General features: G+C 41.2%; 1 protein-coding gene and 1 long non-coding RNA gene across 8 annotated transcripts in view; both read right to left on the reverse strand.

Annotated features, from left to right (window-relative positions):
* WAPL (WAPL cohesin release factor) overlaps positions 1 to 13580 on the reverse strand; it is a 72202-nt gene extending 58622 nt beyond the window's left edge. For 3 of the 4 annotated variants that reach the window (XM_061373711.1, XM_061373712.1, XM_061373708.1), the window contains exons 1-2: positions 13450 to 13580; positions 9688 to 10211 (exon numbers count right to left, since the gene is read on the reverse strand). In XM_061373711.1, coding sequence (XP_061229695.1) covers positions 9688 to 10189 — 502 coding nt within the window. In that variant the 5' untranslated portion in view covers positions 10190 to 10211; positions 13450 to 13580. Of the gene's footprint in view, positions 1 to 9687; positions 10212 to 11755; positions 11781 to 13449 lie in introns of those variants that run through there. The other variant, XM_061373710.1, reaches the window with a different exon arrangement.
* Positions 13581 to 15878: 2298 nt separating this feature from the next.
* LOC133223216 (uncharacterized) overlaps positions 15879 to 23627 on the reverse strand; it is an 88453-nt gene continuing 80704 nt past the window's right edge. For 3 of the 4 annotated variants that reach the window (XR_009728491.1, XR_009728489.1, XR_009728488.1), the window contains 3 exons: positions 22217 to 22271; positions 21932 to 22072; positions 15879 to 16747 (listed from right to left, as the gene is read on the reverse strand). This is a non-coding gene — a long non-coding RNA (uncharacterized LOC133223216). Of the gene's footprint in view, positions 16748 to 21931; positions 22073 to 22169; positions 22272 to 23627 lie in introns of all 4 variants that reach the window. The other variant, XR_009728490.1, reaches the window with a different exon arrangement.

A 23627-nucleotide genomic window follows, 5' to 3' on the forward strand; every position in this document is an offset into this window, starting at 1 on the left:
ATTTGTGTTGTACATCGGTTGCTGGGCTCTTCTTACCTCAGCCCATGGGAGTTGCATTCTTTCGATTCTCCTCCCCATCCCTTTGGAAGCGGGGAAGGGGGGGAGCCCCCGGGGACGGAGGGGACATGGGCCTCAACTGCTTCCAGCCTGGCACCACTCACAGGGAGTGAGTGCACAAGCTGTATGGATGGGTTTAAAACACGACACCTGCCCATGGCAAGTGGGTTGGAACTAGATGATCTTAAGGTCCTTTCCAACCCTAACTATTCTATTATTCTATTCTAATGAAAGTATATTGATGTGATTGACTGATCACATTATACTTTCAGCATTTGGGTACATGTTACAAGAACCATCTTCATTCCTTCTCATGGTTCATCATAATGGTATTGACTACTGCATTAACTCAAACTTGGTCAAAACCTGCTCCAGGCAAGGCCTAAAAACAGTAAGCAGGTTATTGCAGAAAGGGGAAGACACGAAAACAACTCTTAACAATTCTCATTACTTCTCACAGGAGATCAGAAATTTGACAGAGCCTCCTTATTTGAAGAGAAAACATTCAAGTTCAGAGAAAAGATAACGCTCTCTCCATTAGCTACTGAAGCTGCAAGAGTTCACAATCCCAAATCCTGATCCTTAGGGTACAGCATATACCAAGATGGATCCCAAAATAAAGTGAAGTGGGGAAAAAAAATAAATAAATAAATAAATCCCTTAGGAAAGCAAACAACTCTTCTTGGTGGGGGGAACACACACAAGAAAACCAAAAACCCACCAATCCCAATACATTTAAAAAAAACCCGCCTCCGCCCCCCCAAAAAAACACACATACACAAAAAAAACAAAACCAAAAAGAACACACCCATAATCCAAACCAACCATTAAGAAAGGTATCCTCCAGCCTAGTCCCCATTTCAATTTTATTTCCATTATTGTAAGTTGATCAGCTCTAAATCTGAAAACATCATTTTCAGCTCCATAAATATCAAATCATCATTAAGAATCTAACACTACCTGCTTCAAGTCAAACACTGCATGCTTTTGTTAATGATTTAGAGAGAGAGGTGGAGAATCTTATTTGCTATTTTTAAGTTACCTGGAGCACAGGGCAGTCTCAGGCTGTGTGAACGATGCTGATGTAAATTTCTGTCCTGAACAGATTTGGGACTGATAAAACAAACAAAGCTTGTTGCCCCACAATTCAACCACCTCCCTCTGCACCCTCCTCAACACCAACCTGTTTGACTGGGCATGACACAGACCATGCTGCAGATCATGAGCAGCAACATGTGCTGGCTAGCCAGCCTGTTGCTGCCTTCTCAAATGAATTAGGAACCTAGCTGTAACTGCACTTTCCTTATCAGCATGCAGACAAGTTAGAGGTAAGGAAACATAAATTAACTGAACTGAGTTTTTCACTCCACCATTTTTCATTGCACTTGGAAATCCACCGTATCTTTGAAATCTCTCCTTACCACTTCAAGTTTGATCAAAACTGGTTAACAAGTACAAATGTTATTAGGAAGTTGAAGAAAAGGACAGTCAATATTTGCCTTGGTGTGCTAAGAAAACATGCTAAGATGTCAAAATATTATCACATGCAAAATAAACTCTCACTTCTTTTTTCATGAAAGAGTTGATAGTATTAAAAGTTAGCCCTAGTAACTTGAACTCCAGGTTAGCTTTTTCTCATTTTTACCAATTGCTGAATGTTAATCAAAGCATCCTCCAAGCTACAAGCAACAAGCTACATTGCTGTCTTTAGCTTTTGTAGCATGAAATCTTACACTCCTTCACTCCAGTGTAACTAGCTGTAAAAGCCTTCATTTTAATACCAAAAGGAGCATGGTTGAATTATTACTCACAAGAAAGAAATCTACAAACTTAAACTAGGTTGTTTTAGCTACAGAAACTAACAGAATTCATTGTGAATGTATAGATAATATTAAAGTTAGTCTGAAGCAATGAAATCTTTAAAAGGGCAGGCACATGGCATGATTCCAATTTTATATTCCTCTTTATTTCTCTTCAAATAGAAACCTGACTACCCAGGCAGATACAAAAGCATGAAAACAAAAAACAACAAAAAACATCAAGGAAAAGGCAGCAGTAAGAGAAAAGCATACGCAGGGCTTTCAGCTCCCTCCAACTACTGAGACTCAGCACATATGCCAACAGGCTACAGCTCATGAACACACCACTGACACAGGATGCAGGAAAGTTTGTTAAGCTCATTATGAGCTACAGCCCTGCCTGATGTTCCTGTACTGTCAGACATTTATTAAGGCTCCATTACACAATCACCCATGTTCCCATGCATCCCTTTGCTCTACAAGTTGAAGCTGACAAAGCTAAACAAAAAGACAAATCTTGACCAGGTGCTTGTATCACATTCCTCATTTCTGGGAAGAGAGCCCAAATGAGACGTACACACAGTGTCTTCTCTGGTTTGGACAGAAAACCAGCAACCACAGAGAAGCCATGCTTTTCTCCAAATAAGAAAAAGGACTTCTTTACAGTTTCTCTCTTCTACTCTACATTGGAAATCACATGTTTTGGTTGGAAAGGAAAAAAAGGTTACAGGCTGAAATCCTTTGATCTGTTTCCTACCTATAATTGAACAGTTGAGAAACAGAAAAAGCTTAGGGATATAGAACATATGTAATGGGGGGTATACTCAAATCTGGCTTGAGAGTATTTTTAACAATATACAATTGTAAGAAATGGGCAAAATTTACTTAGATCAGTCATTATCCATGGACACCCACAAAATCTGAAAAAAGCAGTGACTATTAGGAGACATAAACAGAAGATAAGCACAAGAGCCTCAGAAGATTAGACTCTCAAGACCAGTTTCATGGTTAACAATCACTAAAAGAGCTAAAATTGTAGAATCACAACATCCATAGCTATGATGACAAATTCTTAATTCTGGTTCTCCACACTCTTTGAATCAAAATGAGTTCCCAACCAGTTTGCATGCAGGTTGGATAGACAGTGTCTCTTGGCAGATGTTTTAAGTGGCATCTTCTTTTGCAGAAGAATTCCCCAGAAAACACAGAAGTGGTAAAATTTAATTTGCTGTCATCATATAACTATTTTCCTTAAGAACAGTTTGCTTTTCTTGTTTCCTTTCCAGCATCCAGAACATCAAAATTCTAAGGAAATTCATATGAAATGTCTGAATTTATTATTTATTAAGACTACGTTTAAAGCAAGCTCTTAATCACATTATCTCTTTTCATTTTAGTTAGTGTAGCTATTCTTCTAAACGTACAGCTCGCGAGGCAGAAGGCACCTTTTCTTCCCTCAAATCACCCAGATGCAGCAGTTTGGTAACACAGTGTTCAGCGTCTCTGATAAACCATTATTTTAATTCCAAAAACCTAACAGATTTTCATGTTTCAGAACAGGAGATGTTTTTGTGGCTCCACGCTGTGAAATGCTGAGCCTTAACCACCACTGTGGTGCCACCTACCATGATCACCATCATTTTTTATCAAATTAAAGCCCTGTAACTTCCTTTTTTGTTTTCCCATATAAATATTTTTGTCCCAGTTGCACCTATAGTCTTACAGCTTACCTTTAATAGGTGGAATAATCACAGAATCATAGAATAGTTAGGGTTGGAAAGAAATTTAAGATCATCTAGTTCCAACTACCCTGCCATGGGAACCCTCACACTAAACCATGTCACCCAAGGCCCTGTCCAACCTAGCCTTGAACACCACCAGGGATGAAGCATTCACAACTTCCCTGGGCAACCCATTCCAGTACCTCACCACCCTCACAGTAAAGAACTTCTTCCTTATATCCGATCTAAACTTCCCCCGTTTAAGTCTGAACCCATTACCCTTTGTCCTGTCACTACAGTCCCTAATGATGAGTCCCTCTCTGGCATCCTTGTAGGCCCCATTCCGATACTGGAAGGCTGCTATGAGGTCTCCACGCAGCCTTCTCTTCTCCAGGCTGAACAGCCCCGACTTTCTCAGCCGATCTTCATACAGGAGGTGCTCCAGTTCCCTTATCGTCCTCGTGGCCTCCTCTGGACTTGTTCCAACAGTTCCATGGCCTTTTTATGTTGAGGACACCAGAACTGCACACAGCACTCCAAGTGAGGTCTCACGAGAGCAGAGTAGAGGGGCAGGATCACCTCCTCCGACCTGCTGGTCACGCTCCTTTTGATGCAGCCCAGGATACGGCTGGCTTTCTGGGCTGCGAGCACACACTGCCAGCTCATTTTAAGTTTCTCATCAACCAACACCCCCAAGTCATCCTCCACAGGGCTGCTCTGCATCACTTCTTTGCTCAACCTGTAGCTGTGCCTGGAATAACTGTCATTCCTCCTCCTCTCTTCTTTCTAATCTTGCTTAAAACCTCATTTGTTTTACTTCTGGTGAGTATATACGTGAAAGACACAATTAATTTTTTTTTTAACTGCCTAGCATCTGTATATATACATTCATAACAATATGAATTATAATGTGACTCCACAGACTCCAATATGCAAAAACCCAGCATACCACACAGTATGTTAGCAATGCCCGCACCCAACCTGCATGCAAAATCCACAACTCTCTCAAATAAAAGACAAACTGCCATTTTAGTAAACAATGCTAAAACCCCTTCCTAATGAAAGAAAACTATTTTTTGTCTTCCAAGAAAGAATTAAACTTTGAAGAACTGTACACCATCACATGCAAGATTGCTTGGTTGGAAATCTAAAACTAAAATGATCCCGAAGAGACAAGAAATTGTACATCAAATCCAACAGTCAGAAGAAGTGCCACAATTTGCAGTATGAGAGTTGTCACAGCTAGTTAGCTGCACCATGCCGTCACCTCTGGTCGGAACTCTGACGAAACAGACACATTCTTCCTCACTGGTAGCTCTGAAGGGCATCTTTTGCTCAGAACAGCAGAACAAAGCCAATCCAGGAAGTTAATTATTTTCCCCCTTGCAGGGAAAAGAAGACAAAGTGTCATGGGCAAAACAAGGGGCTGGCAGATGCCAAAAAAGCTTGTTTTCACCAACTTTTGTAGCATGAGCCCTCATCAAAAAAATATTAAAGCATATTATAACATAGCAGCACTAATAACTGTTAAACATATCCTTGGGCTAAGTCAGTCTGAATTCAGACACTGCTCAAGTTTGTTGAAACCCTTTACTGAACACAGCAGCAGTTTCTTAGAAGAAAATATGAGCTAAGTTTGAAATTGAAAACCATTTCCCATGCAGTTAATAGTCTCTCAGCATTTTGGACCTGAAATGGCTTCCTCACCAACTGTCTTCTACTTTCCTGCATGCTTTGGCCTGCTTACGAGGCACATTTAACAGTGTTTGGTTTTCTTCTACAAGCAGTGACCAACTATTTTGAACTAAAAGTTACTTCAACTTCTGAAGCATGAAAGAAATTAAAAGGTCAAAACTTAAACCTTTTAAAAACTGTTCACTGTATAAGTCCATAAAAAAATCATTTTAAAAGTATGGATTCTGAAAAAAGGTACTGAAATCATCACTGTTCTTTGGGAAAGGGGAGTAACAGATTGAGTGGAAAAATAGTTCCATGTACCCTGTCCATGGACATACACAGCATGCATTTCCTTGTCATTAGGAAAAACATGTTGCAGAAATTGGAAGATTCCTTCCTAAATATTTGGGTCTTTTTCCTGTATTGCTATTTTAGCAAAGCAGCATGAATACGGAAATTTCAGATTTCTGAATTCAAGTAAAAGAAAAAAAAAAAAAGAAGAAACCACCACCAGGCCTGCAAAGTATCAGAGTAATACCAAGGCAAAAGAGAACTAGTATCACATTAGTTTGAACTTGAGCTGTTCATACAGCAAGAAAATTCCCTGTGTAATGGCAGAACGAGTATCTTACAAAAGGGAAAACATAACAAAAACAACTGAAGAAAAAAGGACTTACCCCATCTACCTATATACCCAGTATAACTACTGCCTTCTAAAATCTCCTAACACTGAAATTCTATGGGCATACATATTTTCTGGCAGACTTTTCCACTTCCCTAAGTTTCTTAATGCTTTGAGTCAGATAGAGCACAGATGCAGGTCTTTTTAATCATGGTTGCTGCCACCTGTCTCCTAAGACAGCCAAATGCTCAGACTTCATTTAGTTTCCCAACTTCTTGCTCCATTTTTTTGGACAGTAAATGCCAAAACTGAAATTCTTCCTCAAGAGGTAAGTAAATTGCACTCAACAACTCTGCCTTGCAGAATAAACTTAACAGTTTGAAACAACCCCAAAAAATCATGACCCACCAAGGCTTTTCAGAATTCCAAGTAAGTATTGATCTGTGGGTTTTCACTTTATCCTACTGTAAGACTTCCTCATAAAACCTCACCTACTAAGCTGATATATTTTTGCTTGGTAGGAATTACCAGTAAAATGTTTTTCCAATAACACAACTTACTTTCTAGCTACCAGGTCCTCCAACTTTAACAAAAGTGACCTAAGAGCAGCTATTAACACTGAATACTCTTTTGCTATTACTAATTTACCTGAATTGCTACTATCTGTACATTAGGATTACCCATGAACATTCTTCTGACAGTACTAAGTCTTGATCAAGTAACAACATCAGGGTAAGATTATGAGAAGCTTTCCACATTAAGAGCTTCTCAAAGCCTTTAAAATGAGATTCAGCACTAGCTGAAGGCTATTTAAAAACAGAACAAAAACCCAACAAACCAGTAAGTCCAACCATTTTAAATAAAAGGTACAGATCCTCAACTGTGTTATCTGGTTGCACAAACATTAGAACAAACACATTGACTGTTTTTTAATACCAAACATCAGTTAAAATTAACTGACACTTGCATCACCACCACCTTTATTTTAACGTCTAAAGAAATGGACACTGAGAAACAACACTACATGCGGAGCAGAAGTAGCAGATTAAAGTGCAGCTCCCCGCTTACCAAAGCCATGTCAAATCAGAGTTTCTGCCTTGTTCTAATTGTTAACCTTATTTCACATATGTTAACACTTAAAATACAACATTGGCACATGCTACCAGGAGAACTCATGCACTGTCTAGTCAGTATCAGGACAAGGACTAACAAACTGCACTTTAAACAAGTTAAGGAGCACTTTCATGAACATCAGTACCAATATAGCCTAGTTTCCTACACCCAGAGATAATACTGGTGTATGTGGGTTAAGGTTAAGCTCACATTGCAGTCTCTTTCACACTGGGAATATGAACATTGTTACATTTGCTTGCCCTTCCCCCGGTTCACACACACACCCGCTCCCCTCCCCCCCCCCCCCTTACTTTCCCCTTCAAGAACTGTAGAGACTGCTGAACAGATCTGGTTTAACCTAGTAGAGTACAAGAGTCACTGGGAAGGAGAAAATGATTGTGGAGAGGGTGAGGACATGCAGACGGTGAAAGTACATACACCATACCTTACAAGGCCACACAACAACACCTTTATTGCTCTTTAGTTTTAACTCCCCCAAGTTCCCTCTTCCCCCATACATTCACCCCCAATCACTAAAACTCTCTCCAGTTCTGGAAGACAGCCTCATGCCACCAAACTTTTTAACTTGACTGTCAGTCCAGCAAAAAAACCTCTGAAGTATGTACATCTACGCTGGCTAATTATACAACTGCCTCTAATTGCTCAATGTTCTGAGTTATGTCCTCAGAGACAATTTTATTTATTTTGGATCAATCTACACACAAACATAACAGCTGCTTAAGCCATACAAGTTTCATTTAGAATAACTGATTCATACTCAGTTGAATTTAACTTCTGAAGAAAGCTATGAAATGGACCTTAATCTTCATTGGACTGGGTATAAACTGAATCTTATAGATTCTGAAAGAATAATTTAATCAAATCAAGAACCACCTTATCATTCCCTGCTTCTGGATGAACTGCAGTCAGTAATTGCTCCAGGAAAGCATGGAAGAACAGAATTCCTTCAGTAAACTGTTGTTTAAGTAATCTCCCGCTCTGTATTCAGCCCACCACTATGCTCAAAAAGCCCCTGACGGACCTACCTACCAAAATTCATTGGCTTCCTTATTTTTAGAGCTGTATATATTTACGATATACATAGTACTGCCTCACAAGTAGTTCTAAAATTTAAGCAAGCATCAAATTAAAAGATTTGTCCCTGCTAAAGCACCAATGAAACTGCTGACATCTGTTCCTCTTGGCCTTTCAAGCACTATGAATGTTCAGCACTCTATCACATTTTCTTCCTACTGCTCTCTCATATTCTTTTCCAACCTGAAAAATACTGTTCTAACAAAGCTTTTCTACATGGAGTCCATTTTACTGTAAAACTTGCTTTGCTACAAACTCTCATTAACAACGAAAGAAAGGTGCAATTATTTCTTTGCCTTGTAAATGTTGGGGGTGAATCTTCAATCTCTCATAAAAACTATATTCAAACTTAGGAAAACATAAACTGTATTTCCAGACTGAAGGTGTGAGGGTGGATCATATTTACAGAAACTACAGAAAAACATATGAAAATGAGAAATATTTCAGCAGCAAAAATAAAGAGTAAACTCAAAAGACAACTACATGTCCCACCACTGTGTCTGTCAAACTACAGTTCAAGTCAACACTTTTTTGGTTTTCACATGTTACATCACTAATAAAATTACTTTGCAAATAACTGAGCTATGCATACCTTCCACTATTCAGTATCTTCTTGCCCACTGTATTACAACTGAACAGGTAGACTCAAATTTCTCATCCTAAGGTTAACTGTATCTTGAGAATTGAGAGTTACATATTCTGTCATTAAAGTTGACTATGATAATCCAGAGCAAGTCAGCAGGTGTCATATTCATCAAGGTTCATCTAATGTCATCTTCTGCCCAATTTAGAAACTGCAGTTTAATTAGCCCATTATGTGAAAACATGAGATCTAATAACATCTGATCTTGTCTAAGAATGTCTTGAACAAAATTACAGCAATATTCAGCTCCATGGGGTTTGTGATTTCCCTCTGAAAAGTATTAAGATACCTTACAAACACTTCAGAGCCTCAAAACAGCTCCTAGAAGAAGTTAGACAGAATTCCACTTCATGGGTCCGGAACTTTTTACATACACATTGATAGAAAAAACAAAAAAAAGCAAACAAACAAAAAGAAACAACAAACACCTTTGTGCAACTGAGGTTCAGAAAAGTACTTTTTCCATTCAAATAATTAAGGCAAGTAGTAAGCTGTATCTGCACCTGCATGGTAGTAACCATGAACCTGCACTAAATTAAAGCCAGCAACTTAAGAATTCTATTTTAAAGCATTCTGTTATTACCAACTCATCACTCTTCAAAACACTACATGTTAAAAAAACCCAAACCACGAATGCACTGAGCTCAGAACACATTTTTAGAAAAGGAAGATTATTCTGTTCAAGGTAGACTAACATAATATGTTGAATCTCAAGTACTGTATTTCAATTTGCAGACATAAAAATCAGAGTGCCAAAGACCTGAAGCCAACATGTAAAGCACAAAATGCTTCCTGATTGTTTTAGTTAAATAGCATATTCTTGACAATTTCTTACAATTAAGAATTAACCACCCCACGGTTTTATTAGAACATTTAACCAATCCCTCAAAACACAGTCTAAATGTGGATTAGTAAAAAAGAGACAATAATAGAACTCCATAGACAGCTGAATAAACATACCTGCAGTTACAGGCTTAGCACTACTGCCTTGGCCTTCTCCATCTTCCATGTTTTTGCTTGTGCTCTTTTCTTTTAAGAGTGGAACAGTAATGTCAAAAGTTATGCACTTGCTGGATGCAACATGTTCTCCACTGTCTGGCTGATTAATTCTGCTGTTAGCTTCAAGTAGAGGAGTGAAGTCCTCAGACTGAGCAGCTTCACTGGATTCCAGCTGAGAGGAGCTTTTAGCCTGTGTCACATTCTTCGAAGACACAGGAAGAGATTCTTCATCACTGTCAAAACCAAATGGATCCTCTGTTACCTCATCTTCAACTTTGGGTTTTTTAGGTACTTCAGAAATATCTGGTTTGACACTGGGCCTCTTCTGTCCTAATTTGGCCATGAAGGTGGTTTCTCCCCATTTTGTACTAAGGGTGGTCCGTTTGTTGGAAAACACTTCATCAAACTTGGAACTGCCGTTTCCCCCTTTCCGGCTGTAGGTCTTTCCAAATCGGGATGTCATTTTGGCTCCTGTTTCATATTCTCTGTTAGAAAGGGAAGAATAAACATAAATTAACCAACTTTTTAGGGCAGATGTTTGTACTTCCATCCTTTTGGGGCCCACAAGCACCAGGCATGTACATTTCACGTGAATAACAGATACATCATCTGACTCTCTCTAGACCAACTCATTTACATGTCTTTATGTCAAAAGTTTCTGCAATATGTATCTACCAAATCAACTCAAAATTCAGTTACTTGCACATTTATAAAACAATGGCACAACGAAAAAAAAGGAAAAAAACTGCTAGAAATACATTATTTTTTTATTGCTTTGCTCTAATTTTGTACATGGCACTGCTTTCATGAAACACCAGCAGAAAACTAAGCAGTTATTTTCGCCACATCTGAACATGCAGCTCTCTGCTAGAGCCGAACAGCACAGTATGCCTTTAAAAGATTCCTTGTAGTTAAATAAGAAAAACTGTCAGAATATTTCAAGTTGCTGTAAATATTTTAGATGTTAATTGATCACGAACTATTATGACAACTCCAACTCATGATCTTCTTGCATACTCAGACATACGTAGCAATCATATTATTTGGTAACACGATGCAGTTTATGCCATCTGCACAGCCACGGTAAAGACTGGTATGTAACAATCCCCCACAAGTAAATCCAATTGATCAAGGGACAGCAACAAAGACATTTCTCAATCCATTTCTAAGAACATGGAGGAATCCTCCTTGGGCAGACCAGCATAAACCACAATTGTTGACTGGTTGTTACAACTCTAGCCCAATTCACAGTTTGGTCTCTCGGAGGAATAAAGTTTAAATATGAACAGACTAAACACGAACACATTTAAAAAGTTCCTTACATGTGTTCTATTCCTGCTTTTGCTTAACTCAAGAAGACAAACCGCTTTGTTTCTTTTTCCTCAAAACAAATACTCAAGCTACTGAACAAAAGACAACATAAAACAAAAATTATCATATCTGTTTTGTAAACCAGCACTTTTTTTTCCTGTTTGGCCTGAATATGAATAGGAAATTGGAATCCTTTCCAGTCAGTCTGAATCTAATCAAGTCCATCTCTCCCTCTGAAATTACTCTCCATACCGGCAAAACATCTGTTAAAAAGGGGGCATTTATTGAAGATACAGAGCCAAGGAAACCCAACTCTTCAAATGTCAACTGCCTTCACATAAAGTATATGAAAAATAGCATTTAAAATCATGGTTAATAAATTTATCACTTGATCTATTTGTTCAAAACATCTGTTTTTACTATTATTAGTTCCCAAAATATGTGGTATACTGTCTTCCATATTTTAGTTTTCCTCTCAACGCTCACAGTTTCTCAACCTGAAGTGCCAGACCAGCTTCTGCCAAGACTGACAGACTGGTTTCCAGAAATGCCATTCTATCACTTTATTCTGGGAAGACTGTCTCACTTAATAATACTCTCCTTTATCAGAAGAGGCCAAGCATCACTTATCATATGAACTGAGAATTCATCAGGCCACTTATGCTTAAGCAAATTTTAAGTGAATTGAAAGTATCAAATTTGAACTTCAGAAGTTTACCAGGTGGATGGTACTGCAAGGCAGAAGAGATACAGGAGCCACTACTTTAGGAAGCACTTCTCCTCAACAGGTTAGCAGATGGACAGTAAAGGCATGTGCTCATCTACTGACCACAAGTCTGCAAAACACCATTCTGCAGACTCCTGGTTGCTCCCAGTAGGCCTTACCGTTTAAGCCCATCTCCATCCTTTCTCCTCCAGTGTTGTCTTGCTCCAAACCCATCATTGCCAAACGTTTTCTTTTTGCTCCCCTGTAACTAGCTCTAACTTCCTATTTTTCATGCAAGAGTGAAACTAAGACTTCCCTACATACTGTAGAAACAAACAGCACAATAAATCAAATCTACTAGTTTTATTTTGCCAATGCTTGAAAATATTCGTAACAGATATTTTATACCAGAAATACCAGGTTTTAAAGCTATAGAAACTGAAGGGAAATATTTAACAGCTCCATTCCTCTACAACTATTACAGAAAAAGCCTAAATGCTTCACTCGCCACACTGCTCTCCCCTACACCCTGACTCAACTATTTCCAACTTATCCATTTCCAGCATCTGCAAATGGCAGATTTAGATTATGACTCGAGGCCTGCAGTTTTAAAAAGATTCCTGTAATGAAGAGGACCTTGTTTTCAGATATTAGAGCTCCTCTCTTCACGTTTTCCTACTTCTAAGTTTAATAATTAAGATCGTCTCATACAGAGTTTTGAATTAAAATGTCAAAACTCTAATGAATACTGCAAATTGTAAGTAAAGATTATCAAAATAAAATAAATATGTAAACAGGTTAAAAGATGAGTATCCAAAAGCCTATAAATACACCATGCTATCAACTCACAGATTAGATTAAAGATAAAGAAACATGCAGGTACCTCCTTGCACGATAATATCAACAGATCAGGATTTTGACACTTCACTTAAAATTCTCTCTTGCTTTTCACTCAGTGTGAAATAACAAGCTCGACCAAATTCCCTCTGTTTCCACTCCCTGCCCCTCTCTCCTGTACTGTGCTGCAATACTTGGAGCAGTGCAAGAAATGTAAATACACGCCAAAGCTTTTGCCGGCGCTAACTCGGCGGACCAGATAAACATAAAAGACCGAAAAGATTCCCCAGAAAGCCCATAGGCCATCCCTACTCGTCGCTCCTCGCTACACCGCTCCTCTTACATAACCGAAGTAAAGGAAAATAGGTTAAATGCACGCAGGCAGAAGAAGCTGATGAAATCCCACGGTGACAGTTTCTTTTCTTCCTCCCTCCCCCTGCGGCTGGGGGGAGGGGGTGCCAGCGGAACCGGGTCACCCCACCGTGCACGCCGGCCATTTCTGATGTCATTTCCCTTCCTCCCTGGCTCCCTCTCCCCGCCCCGAAAGAAAACCAACCCCCATTACACAAGTCCCCGGGCCGCAGGGCAGCCCTCGGTCCGGGGCAAACGGAAGAGCCCGCCGGCATCCGCAGCTCTTGCAGGCCGCATCCTCCCCTCTCCCGCGGGCCCCAGCCCGCACTTAACACTCGAGCAAAGTCCCGTGGCTACCGCAACGAAAACTTCCCGGCGGGCCGGGGACGGCCGCGGTTCCCCCTCCCACCCCGCCGCCACCGCTGCTGCCAGCCGAGGTGTCAGGGCCTGCTCCGCGGCCCGCACAGGCCTCGGGGGCCGAGCGGGCGTCCCCCGGGCGCTCCTCGCCCGGCACCTACCTCGGCGTCGGTCGTGGCAGCAGGTGTGGGTGGGCGGGCGGGCAAACGAGCGGTGAGTGCTGGGCCTGCGCGTTCCGGGCGGCGCCGCGGATGTGGCTCTCGCCGCGGTTTCTGGCCGCCGATCTGCCGCCTGCGAAAGGCGCTCTCCAACGGGACACCTCCGCCTCCTCCCCGGCGGCGGTAGCAGCCTCCCAGGGTGGTGCGAACGTTAGGGGCCCCGGCGCCGCCTCCTCCGGCGCCGCTTCCTCCGCGCCGGGATTATCGCCGCTCTCGGGACGGGGCCCAGGACCATCTCTCCGCCATTTGCCCCGCTCCTTCCGTCACTGCGCGTCCCACGCCCGGCCACCGCCCGCAGCCAATCGCGCCCCGCGTTACTCAACCGACAGCGCCGCCGCCGCGCATGCGCTTACTCCGCGCGCGGAGCTGACGCATGCCCACTCCGCGCGGTGGTTGCTGGGAGCTGTAGTTTGAGCTTGGTGAGCGCCTGTCTCGGCGGGGGATGCCTCTCCCACCACGGAGCCCCGCGAAGCCCCCGGGTGTCGGAAACAAAACCCGCGCCAAGTTCGGCCCCGCGCTGTGTTGGGCCCGCGAGCTTCCAGTCGCTTAGTAGAGGCCGGGACGGGCTGGGATGTCGTGGCGCGGCCTGACGGGACCCGTGCGCTCTTCAAGGCGGCCTTCGTTCGAGAGCGCCCCCGGGAGGAAAGTGTCTCCTCTACGGTTTCTGAAGGCGAGGACAGTGAGGCCCGCCCCGGGCATCATAACTCGGCCCCGGCGCCCGAGTAGGTCGCGGCTGCAGAGCAGGGGCCCCGAGTGGGGCCCGGGATCTCCCGGGTAGGCTGGTGCAGAGCAGCCCGGCGGCAGGAATCAGCTGGAGCGGGCAGAGCTAAGGTCAGAACCCTCCTGAGCAGTTTGGCAGCACGGCGGGCACTGCACCAGCCCTACGTCGACTCAATTAAAAGTTTGTTACGCCAAGCAGCAGCAGGCAGCCTCACCCAGGGGAGTGACGGCCCCTTCCACTCATTGCAGCACTTCACTGATACTCAGCGGTTGCAATCTCAAGCCTTTACATCCGCTGCAGAAAGGAAACGTGCTCTGCTGAGAAGTCCCATGAAACCTTCATAGTGTAGACGGTAAAAATAGTGGCTTTCACAAGCTCCTGCTTCCACAAGCACCAGCTTATACAGAGCAGTTACAACCACCCACGTACATTATATTTATATGCACACGGTTGAGACTTAATTAATGACACACTCTGTGTAAGGTGAAAAAAACACTCCATGGAGATTGTGTCCTACAGGAAATGTGTACAGGCAGCACAAAATCATAAAATGCACTATTCTACATTCTGTAAGCAGCATTTTATAAAATACTTGTGCAACAGAAAACTAAGGGTGTGCTATCAGAAAAACGGTGCCTTGATAAAGAACATCATACAGATTGGTAATTTTTCAGTGGACTGAGGCCCTCAGGAAAAAAAAATGGGGGGGGGGGCAACAACACCCCAAAAAAACCCTCTAACAATCTTGGAACCTAAATTGGTTTCATAACACATTGGATGATACAACAACCATCTGTTGTTTGAGGAAAGGTTTTAAAATACAGGTCCCAAATGCAAAATTAATAAAAAAAAAAATAAATGAAGAGGCTGATACCACTGCACAGAAGAGGTGAGAGTTGTCTTGACACTTGTAGTTAAGGAACATTACTTTTTTATTAGTTTTACCTTTAACCCGTGCAAAGTTACTGGCTTTCAGTATAGAGATGCAAGCCTAACATTTTTTTTAGTGATCCTGCAAGTAAGTTGACCTGGGGACTTTACGAGGTATTACTGATGTGTTGGTAGCTTTTTGGTATTACTTCTGAAGAACAAACACACTGAATGTGCTCTCTAAAGCCACGATGCAGCTGGCTAGAGTGTATACAACTCGCCAGTATACAACTAGAGAGTGAAGATGAAATAGACTTGAGCCTTGTGCTGAACTGCACAAGAGCCATTTGAGATACACTTGAGGTTTGTTTCAAAGAAAGCTAACAAGGTCACCTGTATTTTTAACCACCTGACTCAGCTATAGAAAAGCTACTGAAAACAGGTTGCCATTTTTTTAAGTACAGAATTTGAATATAAGAAGTGAGATTTCTTTTTCCCACTGTGAGTATTCTTGCACCAGAGCTACTAATCAGCTCATTTAAACTTCAAGAGCAAAATGGATAGCTAAACCAGTTTGAGTTTTGCATACTGTTGTGTGAGTCTAAAAGTTGTTTTCAGTGACTGACTGATCTGTTAGACAAACAGGAAGAAACAACACTGTGAAGGCTGAAAATAATTTCAAACTCTGTGGAGTTCTTTACAACATAAAAACCCCCTTTGTCCTGAGAACCAGAAAGTGTGAAGAGTATGACCAGAGTAAGGAAGGGACACCAAGAAACTATTTGGAAATAGTTTCTATTTGGATAGAAAGTTAATAAGAGCTGAAATTAAATGAAATATGTTTCTAACTTAAAGGCACAGCTATATAAGTGATTTAAACAGCAATTTAGAGAATTCTGTAGTACAGTAACAGTAATTGAATGTCATTTGGAAGCTCTCACACACCCTATACCCCCTGGGCTGGCTTCATATTTCCAACAATATTTTAAGTCTTTGTAGAATCTCCATAGTCATCTGAAACACTGCAGATTCATGATCATGATGGAATTTCACATAACTAACAGAGGATGAATTAAACTAATTTAGGTGCTAAATTAAACTGATTTAGGTCCTATCCTGGGTATCAGCAGAAGCATACAAGTCCAATAAAGTCTTCTACTTAGATGCTGATGGAAAACAAACATTGTTATGTTCAAGAACAACAAAAGGATGGAACAGTTTTCTGCACCTGACTTAATACACTTCTGAAAATTTCACATCTGGTAACTTAATCAGCTTGGAAATTGACAAATTAAGCTTTGCTAATTTCATTTCGCTTACCTCAAATATGCAAGTACCAAGACAGTTAATAAAAGACAAATCCCATCTATGTTTGGAAATAGTTAAATTTAATTCTCAAAACGGGTGCAATTCAACAGGCATCTTATATTTTTTGTGGAATTCTATTATTTATAGTTGCCAAAACCCAACCTTACAAAACCCTTCATAAATAAAGGAGCACATGAAGAACTCTAGTTTGGCATTTTTCCATGAGAAAGCAGTGGGAAGTAAGCAGCCATCTTACAATTTTAGATTTTCCATCTTAAAAACTTTTCTGGGAAAGCCAAAGTGAGTCCTGCAGCATCTTGTTGCGTTCCATTCCACTCCTCCCTGCAAGAGAAACTAGCATCTGTGCTCTTTTACAGTGCAACCAGAAAGCACTGAAAAACACAGCTCAAATACATCAAAGCTGGAGACAGGAGAGATGAAAGTATAACAGTAAAAGGAACATATAAGAAGGACAGAACAGATACTTTGGTGCATCACATCTTAATGCACTCTAGAACACTCCCAGTTCTCTTTCTGAGGTTCGATTCTGAGATCTCTACAGGGAACAACAGAGACTTTTCAAAATGAGCTGTAGCCTAGTACAGAGCTTTTCACATAGTTCAGTCTTGAGGAAGCCATTAAAACATTTTAAACTGTTAATTTTTTTCCAAAAGAAAATGGAAGATTTCCCATGCAGCAGAAACTCTGTGGAGAGATGAAGACAGTCACAACAGCCTTCCAGAAGCTGTCAGGAAGGCTTCTCAGTGCTGCCTCATGAACAAAAACTAGCATTTGACAGTAGTATCAGCTTAAAGGGAGCTACAGACAGACTTTAAAAGGACCATAGCACAAAGTGTCCTTCATATCAAGTACATAAATTAAAAGCAGAATGTATTCTTGCTCCACTCCTTTTTCACAAAAGGAGAATAAGCTCAGTAACTGATTGCCCTGCTTCCCAGCGCAGCACTACCCAAGCAGCAAAGCGTAATTCACAGGAAGGCTCTCTCCAATACTCATCATGGCCAGACTGCTCCCCTCAGAACCATGAAAGCCAGTGGCCACTCAGTCTACTTCGCAGCTTCTCCCTTGCCATTCTTCTACATCTCACACTAGTCACTATTTGCCTCCCAAGTTCTTTCCAGCTTCCTATAGTACTTCTTCACTTGCCCTTTGTCCAGGTGAGAAGGAATGCATAAGTGGATGTCCTGCTGTTCTTCCTGCACTCACAGCTGCTGCAGTGCTTTCATGTCCCAGTTAGTGCCAATTAGAATGCTAAACATTTCAGTGTGTTTTGCTTTTTCTTTGGAAAATGTCAGGCTCCTCTTGTTCCTGTCCTTCAAGTGCCACATGTACACATGGGTCAGAGCACTCAGGGCTTTGCCATTTCAATTCACTGGGGCTAGAATTTCCCCCTTGCTATTTGCATAGCAAAGGGAGGATAAAGAAACACATTAAGTAACTAATTACCATGCTTTAGTCAACCTCTGTGAAACAGCTCTGAAAATAGTTATTTATACATTAGTACTACTACATATGCATGCTTGAGGAAGCTCAGCAACACCACCAGCAGCAGTATGGGGGTGGGTGAGAACAGCTAGGTTGCACTGAGAGTAGCAGCGGCTGGATCAGAGCAGATGTGGTGGGTTGACCCTGGCTGAACACCAGGTGCCCAACAGAGCTGTGCTATCACTCCCCTCCTCAGGTGGACAGGGGAGAGAAAATAGGAATGGCTCATAGATTGAGATAAGGACAGGGAGATCACTCAGAAATTACCCTCACAGACTTGGAGATATTAGTTTAATTTATTACCAATCAGAGATGGGTGATGAGAAATAAAAACAAATCTTAAAAATTCCTTCCTCCTACCCCTCTCTTTTTCCCAGGCTTAACTTTACTCCTGATCTTTATCTCCTCTCCCCCACTGTCACAGGGGGACAGGGAATGGGTGTCCTGGTCAGTTCATCACATGTCTTTGCCACTCCATCCTCCTCAGGGAAAGACTCCTCACACTCCTGCTCTACTCCAGTGTGGAGTCCCTCCCATGGGAGAACAAGTTCTCCAGAAATTTCTGCATCATGAGTCCTTCCCACAGGCTGCAGTACTTCATGAACTGCTCCAGCATGGGTCCCTTCCGTGGATGCAGTCCTTCAGGAACACACTGCTCCTGCATGGATCCCCTGCTGGGTCACCAGTACTGCAGCAAACCTGCTCCCATGCAGGCTCCTCTCTCCACGGGGCCACAGGTCCTGCCAGGAGCCTGCTTCAGCACAGGCATCCCCCTGCTCCAGCACGGGGTCCTCCCTGGGCTGCCAGTGGAGATCTGCTCCTCCGTTAACCTCCATGGGCTGCAGGGGCACAGCTGCCTCTCCATGGGCTGCATCACAGACTGCAGGGGATCTCTGCTCTGGCACCTGGAGCACCTCCTGCCCTCCTTCTGCACTGACCTTGCTGTCTGCAGAGCTGCTGATCTCACATATGCTCACTCCTCCTTCCAGCTGAAATTCCTGTTGTGCAGGTTTATCCAATTTCTTAAATACATTATCCCAGAGGCACTACCACCATCACGAATGGGCTCAGCCTTGGCCAGTGACAGGTCCATCTTAGAGACAGATGGCACTGGTTCAACCAGTCAAGGAGGAAGCTTCTAGCAGCTTCTCACAGAAGCCACCCCTGTGGCCTTCCCTGATACCACGACTTTGCCACACAAACTCAATACACCTTCCTCTGAGAAAAACATGAGGCAGAACATACAGGAGTGGGGAAAGAGAAAAGATCTCCAACTCAGTGTACAAGGAAGTCTGATCTGTCAAAAATATAACTTTTCTTAGTGAGGTATTTCCAGTGGACAGCATACTGCTTATTTCTGACACTGAGCCCTGGGAGGAAAGAGACTGAAAGGTATTCAAATAGGGGATCTTTATGCAGTTTTGGATCATGTTTTTCAGTATTTGCATAATAGGCCAGCTGTCTTGTCATATGAGGTAGTGAAACGAAGACACTGAGTAACTGGAAGGTTAAAACAAGCACCCCTGGACAGGGCAAAGGAATGCTTATAGGACTGCAGCAAAGGGCCAGTTCTCCGTGATAAAAAAAGAGTTCCATAGATCATGGCACTAATGAATCAAGACCTGGGCAGCTAGCAGGAAAAGTTGCATCACTCCACGTTCTCTTTGGCCTGCACACCCATCTTTTGCAATCAGGTGAGAGACAGCTTCGTCTCTGCAATATAAAAGCTTCTGGAAAGACTAGTTTTACTCGATGAGCCAACAGTAGTCATTCACCTACAGCTAAATTCTCAGCCTGCAAACCCACTGGAAAAACCTGTGGTGAAATACTAGTGGGAAAAGCACAAAGTAGGTTTCACCCTGTTACAGTTGTCAAGGCCAGAACTTTATTCTGCCATGCAGTTTATCTGTGCAAGCTCTGCTGAGAAACTAACCACCTTTGCTGTTTCCCATGAAGATTTTACAATGTGCCAAAGTGTTTCAGGAATAAAAAACACATTTGCAGTGAGGATGCAGCCTAACTTTAAAAGCAGCGAGAAAGTTCTAGGTTCTTTGGTCAGGTAAAGTTTCTGTTGTATTGTTATTGAATAAAAGGGGGCTGATGCCTGAGATCTGTTGCAGCCTTATAGGAGGACCAGATTCAATACCAATCTTATCCTCTACCTGATTTATTTGTGTGTTTCTTTTAAGAACTTATTGTTTCACATTATTATCGAATTTATATCTGTATTCATGGTGGTAGCCCTTAAGGAAAGCTACCAAAATGTACCAACACAGTACTTGCTGGGGAATGCAACAAGCAACTAGTGTGTGGAACTGTTCTTATAAAGAGTTCATTGGTAGGACTGTCATTATCCTATTCAATTTCTCCTCCAGCAACAGGGTAGCAGCCATTTCTGTTGCTTATTTTGCTTCCTTCGACAGTTAAAAAGGGCATGTACACGACCAAAACTTACATATTATGTTCCTTTGTCTTCTTAGCTTTATTAGGTTTGTGTGTGTCTTGTGTGCAGATGCTATAATTCAGTCCCCTTTTGAGTTTTTATTCATAACATTTTTGTTGTAAATGTACTTGTTTCTATTTTTTAGAAAGAGTAGAACTTGGCCAGTAACTAAGCACTTCCACAGCAGTTACAAACATTAAACCATAGCAATATCAGATCAAACAACTAAGCTGCACAGTGTGTGTGGCCTTTGAGGGTCATATGTAGTGATACAAAGAACAGCAACATAAACTACAACTGGAAAAGAAATCCACAGAGAATTAAAACTTGTGGGACTAAGGAGGACTGGATGGACGTGTCCCTGAAGGTCATGGCAGAATTAATGTACTATCTAGCAAATTAAGCTGATAAAATGAAAATTTAAAAAAATCATTAAATTACAATTTCCTCATGGGAAGCTAGGAGGCAACAAAATATCAGCTAGTGACTTAATTAGTTTCCTGCCAGAATACAGCGCTGAACAAATTACTTTCACCTTTATTCAAATTACAGTGCAGTACCATGAAGAAAGCCACAGTGTCTTCTGCCTCTTACACAAAAGCCTGGTACATCCAGGGCCGTACATTGTGCCAGTTCTGCAATCCTGTCCACATTTAACAAGGTTCACTGGGTACACTGTAACCATGTTCTGTGAAATGGTCAAAGATCATCCTACAGCATGCAGTAAAGAGTGGGCAAATGAGTGGTGGCAGAGTACTTCAGAAATGTATTTAAGTAAGATAACAAAGGGCTAAAAACAACCTGTGTATTGACTGGATCTTTAGTTCTATCAAACAAATGGCTCATTACTGGATGTAGCCTAGTGTAAAGGCAATGGAACAAGCAGTGCATTTACTGTCCAAAAGAACATTATTATTCTAATAATACATTGGCCTACAGCAGCTTTTTATGCTGTACTATCCTACTGGATGTGTGATCTTGAATTTCTGAGATAAATGTTTACTGTCTAGCACAGTCATTTCTTGGTAAATATTTCAAAGAGATTGGAGAAATGTACTGATGCAAGAGCTTAGGCTCACACTAGGACTGCTTCAACTAACTCAAAATGTCTCCCTGGTGGTTTTCATAAAGAATAAGCCTTTTACCATGCCTAGGTGAAAACAAAACCTAACTCCTCTTTATCTTTCAATGTATGACATCAAGTGGCTTGAGCATTATGTAGTAACAACAGGTGTCTATTTGGTGCTTTTTTGTGCCTTTCAGATAGCAAATATCTGAGCATACCTGAAAATACATTTCAATCAAAATACCTTTGCTGATCACCTGTCTAGCAAACACATAGGAGACAGTTCATTAAAATAGGAAAACATCATTCTATGCTCTACATCAGCTCAGTCCTAAGCAGTCTTGTTCATCACAGCACTGCATTTCCTAACGTAAGGTATAGGAAGCAAGATCCAGAGAAATATTCATATAATAAAGTACTAATAGCATATGATTATATTGATTCTTTGTATTATTGGAAAGAATTTACATTTAAGACTGAAGGAAAAAAATATCTGACAGTAAGACCATACTGCTCATTTCCAGAGGTAGGAACTTACAGACACCAAAAGTGGAGCTTCCACCTGTTTTCTTCTTTAAATGCTTTCTCAGTCTTGCAGAGAACTGCTTTGTGGCTTCCAGGTCCTTCCTGTCCCATTCAGTTCCCAGACTCCCTGTAGTTTTTAGCATAGGTGCAAAAAGAAAAAAAAAAAAAAAAAAAAGAAGGACATTTAGGTCTTTTAGCTTGATTTTCCATTCCCCAAGTGGAACCTTGGGCAAGGGCTAGTAATCATACAGGCACTGCTAATTGGCATCACCTTTTCATCGAATAATCACTTTGGTCATTATCAGCTTGGACCAGATTCAGGCATGCTGCAGAGACAAAAAAAAATCAGAATTCTTTCTCAATCCATTGAATTATCCAACATTTAAACCAACAGTCATCAGTAGCTGAGACAGGAAAAAAAAAACTATATTTGAAAGAGCGTTGACCATAGTTCTTAATTTTTATTATATGTACTTTAAAATGTACAAATACCAAATGCTTCTCTATGAAATAAAGGTTCCATTAAGCAGAAAAGAGATTTAAAAGTAGTAATAGCTCTCTGCTGGACTTCAGTGACACCTACTGGTAAATAAAGAAGTTACCAAACATTTACTGAAAATGCAGACGCGTTAATTTATGCACCTGCCCTTAGGATTACTAATTTTTATTTTTTTTATTATTATTATTTTTCACTCAGGCTAAGGCCCATGTTCAAAGTTGTTATCGTTAACAAAACATTTTCTGGTTATTTTTCAAAATAGTACTTTGACTCCATCTGATCATTAACTACTTGGAGCTGCATTTTTATCACTCTAAAGGTACTGTCAAGTCATACATTTTGTTATTGGCAGTAGTACATTAAAATAGTCCAGTGGATTTTGGCTTACTAGAGTACACTGGGATGTATCTCCAACGGTTTCCTTAGTCATTTCATTAATATAACTGTATTCAAAAAGTATATAATTTAATAGATCTTAATTTGTTTTCATTTGCTTGCATGGATCCTGAAAGTTAAAATCTCATCAGTAGCACAACCAGCTGAGATCATGGTTTTGATCGTAGCAAATCCCTGCTGTTTGTAGTGCTGAACAAGCTTGTCACAGGTGTCTTAGTCTTGTAGGTCACACAGACATTTCTGAATGAAACTTCAGCCAGCACCTGTAAAAATAATAAATGCCAATAAACTCCCTAAGAGATACTTGAGAGTATTCTCTCATTTCTCCCACCTCACCCACCCCCTTCATTGTTTTGTGCCTTGTTTTTCTGTTAGGTGATACAAAACTCAACTTTCTTATCATCTTACTGTGATGAGGCCTAGAGAGCTCCTCCTGGAAGGCTTTATTTCAATGGCAAAACAGAAGAAATAGCCCATCTCGAGGAATGTAATTCAAATAAAGTATTTCCAGTGGCCTTTTAGCAAAAGCTGGAACAAGCATCTCTTTCTATGATGGAAATACTTAGAGTTGTCACTTTTCTACATGCCTTTCAGATTAGATAATTCAGCCAAGGGTAACCAATTTATTTTTAAGATAGTTGAGATATTTTGTGTAGGAAGAGAAAATATTCCTGTGCATCTTTCAGGTTACCCTCTACAATTCTTCAAGAAACCAAACATGATGCAAGACTTCGCACACAGAAACTGGATGTAATATGCATAATGTATGTTCAAAGACATTGCAGCT

Source organism: Neopsephotus bourkii, unplaced genomic scaffold (assembly GCF_033783945.1).
Source record: "Neopsephotus bourkii isolate Nb327-2 ecotype Australia unplaced genomic scaffold, CSIRO-AGI_Nbou_v1 NB_1634, whole genome shotgun sequence".
Taxonomy (NCBI): Eukaryota; Metazoa; Chordata; class Aves; order Psittaciformes; family Psittacidae; genus Neopsephotus; species Neopsephotus bourkii.